General features: G+C 35.3%; 1 protein-coding gene across 2 annotated transcripts in view; it reads right to left on the bottom strand.

Annotated features, from left to right (window-relative positions):
* The window catches only part of LOC148945120 (coiled-coil domain-containing protein 22 homolog), a 61,732-nt gene that overhangs the window by 2,709 nt on the left and 44,139 nt on the right, over window positions 1-14,884 (bottom strand). For both annotated transcript variants that reach the window (XM_089099347.1, XM_089099346.1), the window contains 4 exons: window positions 5,435-5,671; window positions 2,971-3,122; window positions 1,098-1,263; window positions 71-205 (listed from right to left, as the gene is read on the bottom strand). In XM_089099347.1, coding sequence (XP_088955473.1) covers window positions 71-205; window positions 1,098-1,263; window positions 2,971-3,122; window positions 5,435-5,671 — 690 coding nt within the window. The remainder of the gene's footprint in view (window positions 1-70; window positions 206-1,097; window positions 1,264-2,970; window positions 3,123-5,434; window positions 5,672-14,884) is intronic.

Genomic DNA, 14,884 nt, shown 5'->3' with positions numbered 1-14,884 from the left:
AGCAAAACACAAGAGACAAAACGGAGAAACAAAAATAAAAGTTACCAAAAATAAAGTGAATAACGCATACCTCTCCTTCTAAAGAATCAATCTCTCGATCGACCACGCCCTTTTCCTGAACATAAGATACAATTTCGCCCATTGTGTAGTGAACTTCAGTAAAATACTTGTAACAAGGCTTGGCGTTGGATATCTTCAAGGCTGTCTAAAACAAAAATATAAAATGCAACGAAATATTAAGGGAATATGCTATACGATATATATCATCTTCATTTAAACAAATATTTTAGTTTCTTAATTTTAATTGCATTTAAAATAAAATATCATTTAGCCTACGGTTTATTATACAATTTTTCAAACATGATTTTGAAAGTGTGAAAGAATTCCCTATGCGGACCAGGATAAATATGGCAATAAGCCAATACCTCACTCTCAAGTCGTTTATGTTTATAATAAACAGTATCACTGGGCACAATGCCCCAAAATTTAACGTTACTCTTTACTATGCTAAACCATTGTCAAAGCGAAATACAAGTATTTAGCTGAAATTTAGCTGAATTTCGCCCATTGTGTATTATGCGGACCAGGATAAATATGGCAATAAGCCAATACCTCGCTCTCTAGTCATTAATATTTATATTAAACAGTATCACTAGGCGCATTGCATCAAATTTGCATCAAGGCGCATATTCTTTACTAGATTAGACCTCTGTCAAAGCGTAATACAAGTATTTACATTTTGTTTTCAAACTATGCTTACAAACAGGGGATTAGAACAAGGCCTTGAACAGGGGGGGGGGGGGTGTTTGAACATTGTCTACTCTGGTAAATCATCAAAGTAGTTAGTTTACATGCAGAACCACAGAACCATAAAAGTGGCAAACTAAGTATTATGTCACAAATAGTGACATAATATTTAATGACATAATAATATGACTAATAGTGACATAATATTTAATGACACAATAATATGACTAATACTTTAATATTTAATGACATACTAGTATGGCTAATGGCATAGCTTAACACAATAATGACATAATTATATGATAATATAACTTGGAAATGCCAAAAAACCAATACTATTTAAAACCTACTTGAAATAGGTGTTCTTCTGCTTCCGAAAATCCTCTTCCAAGCTTTCCAGCCGTGTTATTAAGACGTCTTTGGACTACACGTATATCTTCAAGGACTTTTCTAGCTTCTTCATTCTGCTTTTCTAATGTTCTGTTGAATTCCAATATTTTCTTTGTGTAATGAATTCTAAATATTAAGAACAACTTAGAGCTAGAGCAAAGTGCCTCTTTAAGGGCACCATCGGCGTAGAGGGAAATTCAACACAGAGGATATCGGCATAGATATCAAAGACACCAAAGATATATGTTTTTCTTCAAATATCTGACAAGATTTCAGATTTTCATTTGAATTCAAAAATGATAATCCATACATCATGTTTTGTTATGTTAATTTCACTTTGCTTTGAGCTACAATTTTGCTCTTTACCTTCATTCGGAAAAGGTTTTTTTTCAAATTTAATTCCTATCCGGCTTAAGGCGATATCTGGCACAGAGGATATCGACATAGAGATATCACAGACACCGACGATATCTATATTTATTCAGATTTTTGAGAAAAATTCAGATGTTTTTCTTTTTCTTTGAGTTCAAAGATAATAGTTTATATACCATGCGTTTGTTATGTTAATTTCACTTTGCTTCCAGTCTTAACTCCTCCTCCTCCCCCCCCTACCAACAAGCATAAATTATGCGTCCGGCGATAGTTGAAATTGTTTCTCTATTGTTTCTGCCAAGTAAAATCAAATGTGTTTCGAAAATCATTAAAAAAAGGATTCCCCAAAAGCATTTTTCTTAAAATTTTTCCGATTTTGGCAAGACCAAAATAAAAAAATAAATTAAATATGAGGTATTATTTTCATAGAACATTGATTTTTATAGCGAAAAATATTATAACCGGAAATTTATTTATTGGGAGAGGAGACCTAGATAAAACTAAGAGCATTCAAATTTAAAACTTTTCTATTTTGGGTCATAAGAAACAGAGATAACACCTGGAGAGGACAAATAATGAAAAACTGCCGTTTTCGAAGACACCCAAACCTTCACATCTTTTTCCTTTTAATATCATTAAGATATCAAACATTAAACAAAATATTGAATAATGTATAAATCGTCAAGAATGTATAAACAGGAACAATTTATACACGTATAATAATATATAAATGAGTGAATGTATAATAATAAGAATACTGTATATAATACAAAATTTATAAATAGAAAATATCGTTACAGAGCTAAAAAACTTGACTAAAAAATCGACTTTTTTAGTCAGAATATTATTATCACTATATTCTCTATGTATAACATACTTTCATACACCTATACGAACTTCCACTCAACGTTGGATACAGTATAAAAGAGCAAATTTTTTTGCTTAAAAAAAAAAAAATTTGCAATAAAAATTGCAAAAAAATCATCGGAGCGAGAAGGCCAAAGTACTAAGAGCAACACAGTAGGAAGCTGTGCATGCTTCTTGGCTATGTTTACATCAAGGATCGTCGTTTATTGAGGAAAAGGCCAAGCGACAAGTAGGTATGACACAAACACCCCCTTTGGTCGGCAAGATATCTTTTTTTCTTTTTGTATTGACAGCAGTTTTTGAAAATTTCTGAAGGTTTTTAATTTGTGTCGCTTAAATGGCTATTACAGAGAACCAAGAATTTCTTTTCTTTTTTTGTTCTTCATCGTCACTTTCTATGATCAGTGTTTATTATTGTAATATTTATTATATGATCAGAGTTTATTAACGGTGTTTTGTGTGACTGATATCAATGGCCTATTTTCATACTACGAGTATTTTCAAATCTATACTTTCATCCCGAAACGAGTTTCTACTTCGTTCCTGAATTAAATGAATGATCGGAAATTGAATTAAAAGAATAACCTAAGTTACCTTTTATGAATTTTTTCTGTGGAGGAACTGACTTTGGCTTGTTCGGTTTCAAGGGCATCCAGAAGTTTTTCAGCAATCATGATCTTATTTTTAGTGGATGCAATATCGTTGGCAAGAGTATCAATCATCTTCTGTTCTTTTTCATGATCTCCCTATAATACAAAATGAAGAGATAAATCTACTGCTATTACCGACATCTCTTCATACCATAAAAACACCTAAAGTAAACACAGATGCTCAGAATCCTTCTAAACGCTCACAGCTAAGAGTTTCATTCTTTAATATCACTTATTATGTTCCAATTTTTCGACTGACCTCTTTTCACTCCCACTCGAAGACGTCTTGTTTTTCGCTTGGCCTCGATGGATTACCAAAAGCCGTAATTTTTTGGAGGCTTTTCAGCCAAATCGGCCTACAATTTTTTCTTGCCCATTCGCATAACGTGTTTTTGGCAACCTAGGCTTTTTATCACTGTGGTCTTAGAAAGGACCATTAGACAACAATTTATTGTTGTCTGATTGTTTATCGTTATTGTTTATTGTTATTTTGTTTATTGTTTATTGTTATTATGCTTATTGTTTATTACACGTGCATTCAAACGGGAATTTAAATCTGTCCTTAAACAATTCGTCCGAAAAACATCTCGAATATATTTTACAACGTTTTGAAGCAGCCGCTTTTCATAAACGTAGTTGGATTATCATGACTCTTAAGACTTTTCCCCTTCTTTAAATATTTTTCTAATATCCTGTGCCTTGGTTATTCTACTTTTCAATCTTTTTGTGCAATCATCATTACCAATGATGTCAACTAGATAAGTGAAGCTTGTTCAATTTTCTCAATACCTAATATCACCTCTACTGCCTCGTTTCATCCTGATTTAAGTCTCTCAACATTCATATCAAAAATGAGCTTCTTAAATATGATCGTTGTCCAGTTACAGATAAATTACTGAAGACAATGAATATGATTTTTGAAAATAAGGAAGTACCTAGCGATTTTAGAAAAAACTTTATTTAAACCTCTCTATAAAAAAGGTGATAAGAGTGAGTGTGGTAGTTTTGGAGGCATTAGTTTGGTTTCTATAGGAAGCAAATTACTCCACATGATGATATTTTTTAGTTTTAACAGACGCTGTAGATCAAATTTCCCCCTTAGATCAGCAATTGAGAAGTGCCAGGGTCATCAGACTCCTTTAGTCCTCAGTTTATCCTTGTATGGTATAAAATTTAAATACATTAAAGTATTAGTGCCACACATAAGAATAACGTTGTTCCGATTGAGGTAGACAAATAGGTTAGTAGCAATTAGGTCAGTATTGAATCAGGAGTTAAGCAGCGTTACGTTTTATCCTCATTTATATGAACTAATTTGACAAACTTTGTCCAAAGGAACACGACAAAGGCTATGAGAGAAGAGTATGGAATCAAATGGGAAAGTAAAACTCTCCAAGACTTAGATAACACTGATAATTTGAGAGTCTTAGTTGAAAATGTAAGGAAAATGAATGATTTTTTGGAGGTTTTAAGAATTCAGGGCGCAAGAATACTGAAAAGAAGAATAAGTCGCTTAGACTTAGAATAAGTGAAGGCAAAGAGGTTATGCTGGGCAACGACAAGATCAATGATGTGGGTATCTTCTCCAACCAAGGAGGTATAACTTCGCCAATCTAGGAAGATATTAAAAGTAGAATAACAAGGCCAAGAATATTTTTTTTACAATAAAAAAAAGTTTAGAAGAATAGGAAAATAACTCTGTGAACCAAGATTAAACTATTGGGAGCTACAGCGATGACAGCGGTCAAGTTTGGCTCTGAAACGTGGGTGCTCCGAAAAACAGAGGAATATTTTCTAGATGTTTTCCAGAGGAATAGTCTACGGACAGTTTTGGGTGCCCGTCTGACTGACCATATTTCAAACCGTAAGCCACACGAGAAATGTGGCTCAATTCCACTTTCTCGGACTATAATGAAAGAAAGGTTGAGATGGTTAGAACACGTGCTGCAAATGAAGGATCACAAGCTGCCTAAAATCGCCCTTTTTGGCCAACTATCTAGTGCCAAAAAAAGGCCGTCCCGACTGAGGTGAGAAAAGATCCATAGAGGAGGTGCGTACGTAGTAGCGTTGGGTTCAGGCAGCTTGGTGCTGCGGTGAGTTGTTAGCAATAGTAGTGGCACTTCCTAACCTATTCTTCCACCCTCGACTCTAGAAACCTACAACAAGCAATTCCTTTCACAGACATTTCATCTAAAACCCTCGAATATCCTGCCCAATCTAAGTCTACGGTAGTTTCACCTTTCCAGTGAATACCCAATTCTCCCATAACATTTACTTTAACAGGCAAATCCTAATACACAAATAAACGTAAAAGAGGACAAGAAGCTACCCTGCCTGTCTTTGATTCAAAAAGAAAATAACAAATAAGATCGCTTTCTGCCTTAACTCTCAAAAATATGAAAACGTACCAACATCGTGTCTTTCTTAATCTTCAGCTCCTTCTGCGTCAAAAGCATATCTTGCTTAACTTCCTTCCATTGCTCTTCCATAGATTCTCTTTTTATTTTTATTTCTTGAAGCTTATCTTTCAAATGTTCCATGTTGTCATCGTAGTTTTCGTATAGCCCCACAGCAATTTTCTTTGCTTTCGTTTGACCAGAAAAGGATAGGAGCTTCGACTTCTCTGCTTCTAGTTTCATCGACCCCTGGAATTAAAGAAAACCACATTCTTGGAGAAAATACAATATTGTTTCCTTAAAAAGCAATTTTAATCTGAACTCATTCACTGTTAAAGTAGATATAGAACATTTACTAAAACGTACCTATATTTCTTTCTGCAAAGGCAGTTTCTCGTCGGGTCTTTCCATTTTAGATTTTTTCTTTCTTTTTTTTCTATCCTAATTTATATGTCTCTCTTCTCTTCATTTAATATAAATTTTTCAGGTTTTAAAATCTTTTTGGATTCTATCCCAATTTTAGTTTTTTCTTCATTTAATTTTTTTTTTCAGTTATATGATAAGTTTCCTTCTAAACCCCCTATTTCCAAAAGGTCCTTATCTTGTTCCAGCGTTTTGTTTTTTTTTTCTTTTATGTGCTTTATTGTATGTGCTTTTTTATGTGTTTTATAAAAGTGTTTTATTTTTGTTTTGTTGGCCCATTACGAGCTAAGCTTCTTGGGTGTTAAATTACTTTACGTTTTATAATTGTTTCCTTTTAGTATTAATAAATTGAATCGAATTGAACAGTCAATGCGGACTTGGCCCAGCTAACGATAGGAATGGGGCCGCAATTAGCGATAAGGAAAAAACTAAAGACAGATGGGCCGAACATTTTGAGAAGTTGCTTAACCGAGATAGAGTTGAAGGAAGAGACATAGAGGAAAATGAAAAAGTTTGTGATACCTTGGATGTGAAGGAAGATTTGTTTTGTGAGGAGGAATTAGCGACAGTACTAAAAGGACTAAAAAATAATAAGGCTCCAGGTGCTGATAGGGTGGTAAATGAGTTTCTTAAATATGGTGGCTCTAAGGTTAGAAATAAGATACTCAAGATTATGAATCATTTTTGAAAAAGGGGAAGTACCTAATGATTTTAGGAAAACCTTAATTAAGCACCTTTATGAGAAAGGTGATAAAAGTGAGTGTGGTAATTATTGAGGAATTAGTCTGATCTCAGCGGGAAGCAACCTTCTTAGCAGCACGGTGCTGTTTAGACCGAGAGATGTTATTGGCAAAGCCTTAAGAGAACAATTGTGTGATTTTAGAAAAGACGGAGGGCGCATAAGACTAACTTTTACTCCTGGGTGAGAAATCAAGGAGTACTCGAAGTGTGAATTCTTCGGTCCTCAGTTTTATAGATTATGAGCAAGCGTTCGATTCTGCTAATAGAAGAGTTTTAGTAAAGGTGTTATCCTTGTATGGTATACCAGAAAAATACATTAAAGTGATAAGTGCTATGTACGAGAATAACACTGCTGTGGTTAAAGTAGGAAATGAGATTAGCAGCTGGTTTTGTATTAAATCAGTAGTTAAGCAGGGTTGTGTTCTATCTCCCTTTATATGGATTATTTTGATGGAATTTGTCTTGAGGAGCACAGCAAAGGCAATAGGAGACCACGAAATCAAATGGGGAAGTAAAATTTTCCTAGACTTAGATTATGCTGATGATTTAAGCATCCTAGATGAAAGTGTTATCAAAATGAATGAAGTTTTAGAGGTTTTGCGAGTTCAGGGTTCTAGAATAGGGTTAAAAATTAATGTTAAGAAGACTAAGTCGCTAAGGCTAGGAACAACTGAAGATAAAAAGGTGAAGCTGGGTAATGAAAAGATTGATCAGGTGGACAGCTTCACTTACCTTGGTAGTACTATTAGTAAAGATAGTGGGAGCAGTGAAGATGTCAAAAGCACAATAGCCAAGGCTCAGGGTGTTTTTTCACAGTTAAAAAAAAGTTTGGAAGAATAGGAAGATAAGTCTGCAAACCAAAATTAGAATATTAGAAGCTACAGTGATGACAGTGGTCAAATATGGCTCTGAAGCATGGGCGCTTGAAAAAGCGAATGAAGATTTGCTAAATGTTTTCCAGAGAAATTGCTTAAGGATCCGCTGACTGACCGTATTTCAAACAACAGGCTATACGAAAAATGTGGTTCAATACCGCTCTCTAGGGCTATAATGAAAGAAAGGTTGAGGTGGCTAAGACACGTTGTGCGGATGAAGGATGACAGATTGCCGAAGATGGTTCTTTTTGGCCAGCCGTCTAGGGCTAAACGGAAAGCAGGTCGTCCTCGTCTGGGGTGGGATGACGTCATAAAGAAAGATTTAAAGGAAATGGGAACCTCATGGGCGGATGTAAAAAGGGAAGCTTTGAATAGATTGGGATGGAGGAGGAGCGTGCTTAGCTGTGTTGGCCTCAGGCAGCTTGGTGCTGCGGTGAGTTGTTAGTGGTAGTAGTAGTAGCAGTAGAATTGAACAGAATAAACTAGCATAGGCGGCATAAAAGCACTGCCTAAGTAAAGAGCTAAGGGGGTACAATGTGTTGTTTTCTTTCATCAAGGCCCTTAGTATCGAAGGAGCTGTTGTAGAAGCTTCAGAAGGGTTTCTTTCAATTGTAAATTGAAATTTACAATGCCTCTTTTAAGAGTCAAAGGTGATTAGAGGGGAATCAGCCCCCTTCTAACGTACCATGTTACCCCTGAGACACCCAATCAAAATTTGCTATCAAAAATCAAAATCTTGCTATCTTTTTTACTTTAAATCAAGTTGCCATCAAGCCACTGGCCAATTGGAGACAAAGCCAAGACAGGTAGTCTTAGCGAGAGGCAAAGCTGGCATAAGCCGAGTAGCCCAAGCCGTCCTAGCGAGCGGTTAGCGCTCCAGACTTGACACCCTGAGGTCAGGGGTTCGAGTCCTGATGTCGCTGATTATTTGGTTTGGGCTGGGGGTCAATGGTGTGACTGTGTAAGCTCAGCCGGAGTCGACCCAGCTCTATTGGGTACCTGGAGAAATCTGGGGAAAATGCACAGGAAGCGTCAGATGATTTGCTCCCAACCACGCATTGCATTCCCGGCCGAGGGCATCAAATCAGGAGATCGGTACCTGTGCAACGCAGGCCATTGGTGGGCATGCTAAGAAGTTTTTTTTTTAAGTTTTAATCTTGTTCAGCGTACTTGAAAGGTCCAATAACTAGGTCTCTGGGAATGGTCTTCCTCAACAAACCCCTTGTGGTAAGAGCTATAAATTAAACAACTTATTCATTGTTTACATATAATATTTTGCCATCGCGAGACCTTTTATGCCAAAAACGGCCAAGGGTGTTCAAGCGAAGCTTTCAGGGAATGTTGAGGGGAGGGTATAACAACATCAAAACACAATATGTGGATGTGGGTTGTCAAAAAAACGTATCCAGGAGCGACTTAGAATATTAAGTTGGAACTTTCAGATAATGATGAGGGGGGGATGGTCGACTGATCAAAAGGCAGAATGTGCACACTACTACTACTGCTGCTACAACTGCAACTACGATTACTGCTACTAGTGATGCTAATGGTATTACGGTGAAACTTACAGGGGGAGTTTCAACAGAATGAAAACGCACGGGTTTTCAAAAGAGCATATAAACAATATTTTAGGGATCGGCTTAGTGTACTAAGTTTAAACTTTCAGGGCCTCTTGAAGGTAAGGTTGAATTAACCAAAAGGCCTTTTGTGCATGTTACCACTACTACTATTACTACTGCTATGACTACTACTTCTACTGAGGCTAAGGGTATTAAGGTGAAGCTTCCAGGGAATGTTAGGGAGAAGTTGAACTACATTAAAATGCACTACATGTGTTCAGGTTTCCAAACAATGTAGGAGAAATTTCTTCGGAATAGCTTAGAACATAAAGTTTAAACTTTCCGGACGTGTTGAGAGGGATATTCAACTAACCAAAAGGCACTCTGCACATGCTACAACTAGTACCACTTCTTCTACTTCTACTATTACTATTCTACTACTAATACTGAGGCTAAGGGTATGAAGATGAGACTTTCAGGGAATGTTTAGTGGATTGTTAAACTAAAGTAAAACACACTCCGTGCATGCAGGTTGTCAAAAAGTCGTATCACCAATATTCCAGGAATTGTCTAGGGTATTAAGTGGAGAATTTGTGGGGTATTGTCTAGGAGGGAATTTGTAGGGTATTTGTAGGGACTTTGTAGGGAATTTGTAGGGTATTTGTAGGAGAATTTTTCTAGGGTATCAAGAGGGTATTAAGTGGATGTTGAACTAACCAAAAGGCACTATATACATACTACTACTACAACTGCTGTCACAAATACTACTTTCAATGCTCCTTCTATTACTTCTACTACTATGAAAACTACTATTTATTATATGAATACTTTTAAGATGCGCACTACGACTATAGATATAACTACGACATAATCTGCAGATTACTGAAAACGAAATACATCTATATGTTTTATTTTTTTTAAACTTTAATAAATCCAAACAACTAAGATTTTTAGGAATAAATATCAGTATATGTATTTTAAATTGTCAATACAAATTTGTTTGTGTTGTTCAGTAATCTTGATTATGATGGCAATTTTTTTTTCTTTCTTTTATATTATGAGAAATAAAAACACATAGCTCGAAATAAGGATTGTTTTCAGTAAAGTACAAATTAAGTTATGGTATGAAGAAAGCATAGGGGAGGAGGTTAGCCCTACTTCTGCTCGTTTTGAGTTTAACTCGGTTATTTATTGCAATTTCTGTTTATTTTATGCTTGAAAATGATTTAACTTTATTTCTGTTGATGTTTGGTTTAATGTGGCTTTTTACTTTTCTTTGAAAACCTTCTTTAATAGAAAAATCTTTTTTAAATTAATATTTGTTCATAACAGATTTCTGCACCCTAGTGCAGAAATTTGGAATATTCATAGAATATTTATGCTCTAGAAAGACCCTTGTCGTCAAGGAGACTTTAAAAGCAGAGAAGGGAAGGTTATATAAACTTGCAACAAGAATTAGAAATACTTTATTTCAAAATTAGCAAGATGCTATAAAAAGAGTTGAACGCATTTGGAATGACGTTGGGTATTATGTTGTAAAGTATTATGCAATAACGGTTAAAATCAATGAATTTTAATAAATTAATAAAGTTAAAAGATGATGATTTGCCACTAGTCCTGGTAGTTACCTCATTTTCTAATACCGGTACTTGTTATACCTTCTCTTGAACGCATCAAGGGAAGGACTTTCCGGGATTACCTCTACCGGCAATCTATTTCATGTGGCAACCGATCACCGGGCAAAACTCGTTTTCAGATATTCTTGGTGGGGAGTACCCTGCTCAAGGTAGTCCTGACAAGCTATACTTCGGCGAGTTGATCGCAAAGGCTTTGCTTTATCAGGAACGAGCTTCGATAGCTCCTCCGATGGAGGGTTATACAAGTACTTATAGAAAACCGACATGGACGCCACATCAAAACGTTCCTGGATCAGCTGCGGGGTTTTAGCTTTCGTGTTGCCAGAGTTTGCTGGCCACACTGCTCTATTTTGAATATGTTGGAGTGGAGCGATGTGGCTTTTTGGTGCTCCAGTGAAGAGAGGACATGCATATTCCGTGACAGGTCTGATGCACGAAATGAAAAGTGGCAAATTGTACTTTTCATTTTTATATTACCGTGACCCTAGGGCTTTTAGAGCAATAAATTTATTATTATTATAACATTATGTATATCTACATTAGAAAGTAACAAATGGTTCTAGAGAAACCTGAGATTCTAAATGAACTACTATAAAGAAGAAAACATCATTTTTTTAAGTTAAGTGGGTCCTTACATTGAAATAAGTGCGTCTACAATAAGAAAAGCTGGTTCTTGTAACTGTAGGAGGAAGTAAACGAACTAGAGTACCTGTTGAAACATTAACCAAGATTAAAGATATTTCTCCAAACAATTTTCACAGACAATCGCATTAATCCACTAAATATAAGCGTAAAGTGAATGGAAAGACTTAAGGTATAGATGGGCAATATATAATAGGAACAATCGGATCGGCCGCCGCGAAGAACACCATCTCCTAAAGACTTATTATTCACAGGACCAACGGTACTTCCTATTTCTATATTAAATAAGTAAAAAAAAATTTTCAACTGAAAGTAAGGAGCAACATTAAAACTTAAAATGAACAGAAATTATTACGTATATGAAGAGGGTCACCCGCTCCTATGCACCTCACTCTTTACGCTAAAGTTAGTTATGTGCTTTTAAAAAAAATTTCTTATTGTTCTAATTAAACAACTCTTGTGTTTCAGGAGTCGTTCTTAAAGAATTGGGACAAAATCCAGACTTTAGCGTAAAGAGCAATGTAATGAGGAGGAGGCAGCCCCCTTCATACACAAAGTAATTTCTCTTCGTTTTAAGTTTCAACGTTGCGCCTTACTTTCAGTTGAAAAAACTTAATTTTTTTATTTAATTTTTGTTCGTTTTTTAAAATAATGCCAGGAAATCTGGCCCCACTTCCGCGGAGAAATCCTCCTCCCCACGGAAATATCCTCTAGACGTAATAGCTCCCCGCATAAAAGTGAGACGGAAAAGAGAAAGCAAGACATATAAAAAGACTTTTGTATAGGAATTCTGGCAAATTCCCCCAGTATAGTATTTCCCCTGACAAGTTCATCCCCTAGAAAATTCCCCAGTGGAAAAATCCCCAGCAGAAAATTTACCCCACCCCCACCAAAAATGTATGCATGCTTCCCAATCACAAATACAATGTGTAAACAATGTGCAAATTTTATAACTTAAAGACCTTCCCCTGGGGCTGTGGGGGGCCATGTTATATTCAAAGGCATAGTTATAGGGCATTTCAACGATGATGAACAAAATGGCTATCTCAGAGTTTTGGTCGGACAGTTTTTGGAAACAAAAGCGCGGGGGAGCGGGCCTAGTTGCCCTCCAATCTTTTTGGTAACTTAAAAAGGGTACTAGAATCTTTCATTTTCTTTCGAATGAGCCCTCTCCCGATAGTCTTGGACTACTGGGTCAATACGATTACCCCCAGAAAAAAAAAATAAATAAAAAATAAACACGCATTCGTGATCCTTCTTCCGGCAAAAAATAGAAAATTCCACATTTTTATAGATAGGAGGTTGTGAGAACTCTGAAATAAGATTGTCTGATACACTGAATCTGACGATGTGATTTTCGTTAAGATTCTACAACTTTTAAGGGTGTTTCCCCCCCTTTTGGAAAATCACACAAATTTTCTCAGGCTCGTAGCTTTTGATGCGTAACACTAAACTTCATGAAACTTAATATTTGAAATCAGAATAATAAGCCAATTTTTTGGTGTATCTATCGGTATCAAAGTACCGCTTTTACAGTTTCGGTTACTATTGAGCCGCGTCGCTCTTTACTTACACGTCTTTACCACGAACTGTTTGATTATGTGAAATTTCATTTAAATTGTATATAGGTCTCATTGATCATAGGTATAGAATGGTGCGATTATAAAAGGTTGGAGGGGTCAGAAACACAAAAAGTGAGTTTCTTGGTAGCTTTCCAATTGTTCCTCGAGTGAGAAGTTAGAATAACCTTATTCCAGGAAAAGGAGTTTCATAATTTTTTATTAACACTTACGCCCTTACGAAGTCAAATAACTACTGAGACTACCCTGATTAAGAATTACAGTAGGAAAACGAGAAGAACAGTGAAAAAAAAAATGAAAATGCATATATTTCGGCCTTGAAATATTGCTGTTGAAGTTCGGCTTTTAAATTTGTTTCGTGGACTTTTACTCGCCTTGTATTCTTCTTTTGCACTGAGGACGGCTGAGCAGAGGTCTCGACTGAAATATTAGTATTTCTATTCTTTTTTCACTGGCTATGAATTACCTCATTTTTGGGTTTCCTGCTTTGTCTCATATTCTCACTATGAAGGTCAATCTAATTTAGGGCAGAGAAAATTGACAGACTAAAAGGATTTATAGAGTCGATACTTTTTTAATAATCTCTATTTAACATAATAGCCACTTTACAAAAATCCTCGTACTTAAAGTGGACATGACAGTATGGACAAACTCTGCATAAAAAATACTTAATCAAGCTAGTCTTTTTTTTCATTTATACTCACTTTTTATGTTATAATTGCTTTTTAAAAACGTTGGCATTATATCTGACAAACATTCAATCTAGAAATAATTGCTATAATTCAATATATTCTCATGAATAAACATTTTCATTAAAAAAAAACTATTCTAATTTCTTTTGGCTCATTATCATCTAAATGGCTTCCATGAAGTTTCATTAAAAGACTGGATTTTTATCGAAAATATCGTAGTATTCAAAACCACGAGTTTGTATCAAACTTTTTTCAAAAACGAATCAATAATTAGAATAATTTAATGAAGATAGAATATACAAAGAAAACCAAAATAACGCAAGGGATAGCATGTAAAGTAAATCATGGTCTTTAATTAAGTACACTCAGATCCTCGTACACAAAATCCTCGTTTTTTCACCTTTTTTTACTTATTTTTCATTTTGTTATTTTCTTCCTCTCTGAGTTTCATTTGACACTCAGATCCGACCATTAAGGACGGAACGGGAATCCGATTCAGAATGAGGGATTTCCGATACAAACCTACTCTTTTGTTATACCTAATGGGTTAAATCTTTCACGCACGTTGTAACCCCGACATAAAATCACCCCAGGCCTTAAAAACAACATTTGAACCTTTTTTAAATTTTAAAACGTATTATGTTGAGACACCCAAAGCTAATGAGCATATCTCAAGTCTCTGTAATTTTACTGCAGACAAAACATTAAGCGTTAAAATTTTTCCACAAAATTTGTATGGGGAATTTGAATAAAGAAAATTCAGCAAAAAGTTGAAAGCATATTTAATAGTATATACAATTACGAGTAGCACCCTTAGACTTATAAGAACTTAAACATGAATGCTAAACGAAAATGCATTAATAATAAGGATAAATTAAAGAAGATAGAATATACAAAAAAAATAACACAGAAGATATTATGTTAAGTAAATCATGGTATTTCAAGCTTCGACGAGCTACGACGAAATCTTTCACGTCACGTTGACGGACTGAATTGACGAAGTTGTGAAAAATTATTCGGATTTATATCATAAATTTTTCTAATTCTATAGACTTATTGATAAGATTAGTACTATTCCAGCAATACTGCAGAGATATAATAATATATAAGCATAGTTTACAGAGGACAGGCGGTATTCAACCTTAGTAACGCTTAAATAATGTCGGAAAAATGAATCTTTAATCCGTATTTCCACATGAAGGTCACTCTCCGGAAAATTCCAAATTTAAAAGGTTTATGAAAAAAGAGGACGATTTCCTAAAACTTACGTAAAATTGGTTTGTTCTTCAGTCTTAGCTACCCTCAACAAGTCA

The sequence above is a fragment of the Artemia sp. Qi Xiang Cuo genome, chromosome 13 (genome assembly GCF_049724085.1).
Source record: "Artemia sp. Qi Xiang Cuo chromosome 13, ASM4972408v1, whole genome shotgun sequence".
In the NCBI taxonomy this organism is placed as follows: domain Eukaryota; kingdom Metazoa; phylum Arthropoda; class Branchiopoda; order Anostraca; family Artemiidae; genus Artemia; species Artemia sp. Qi Xiang Cuo.
Note: the sequence above shows the minus strand (reverse complement) of the source record. Positions and strands in the feature narration are given on the sequence as shown.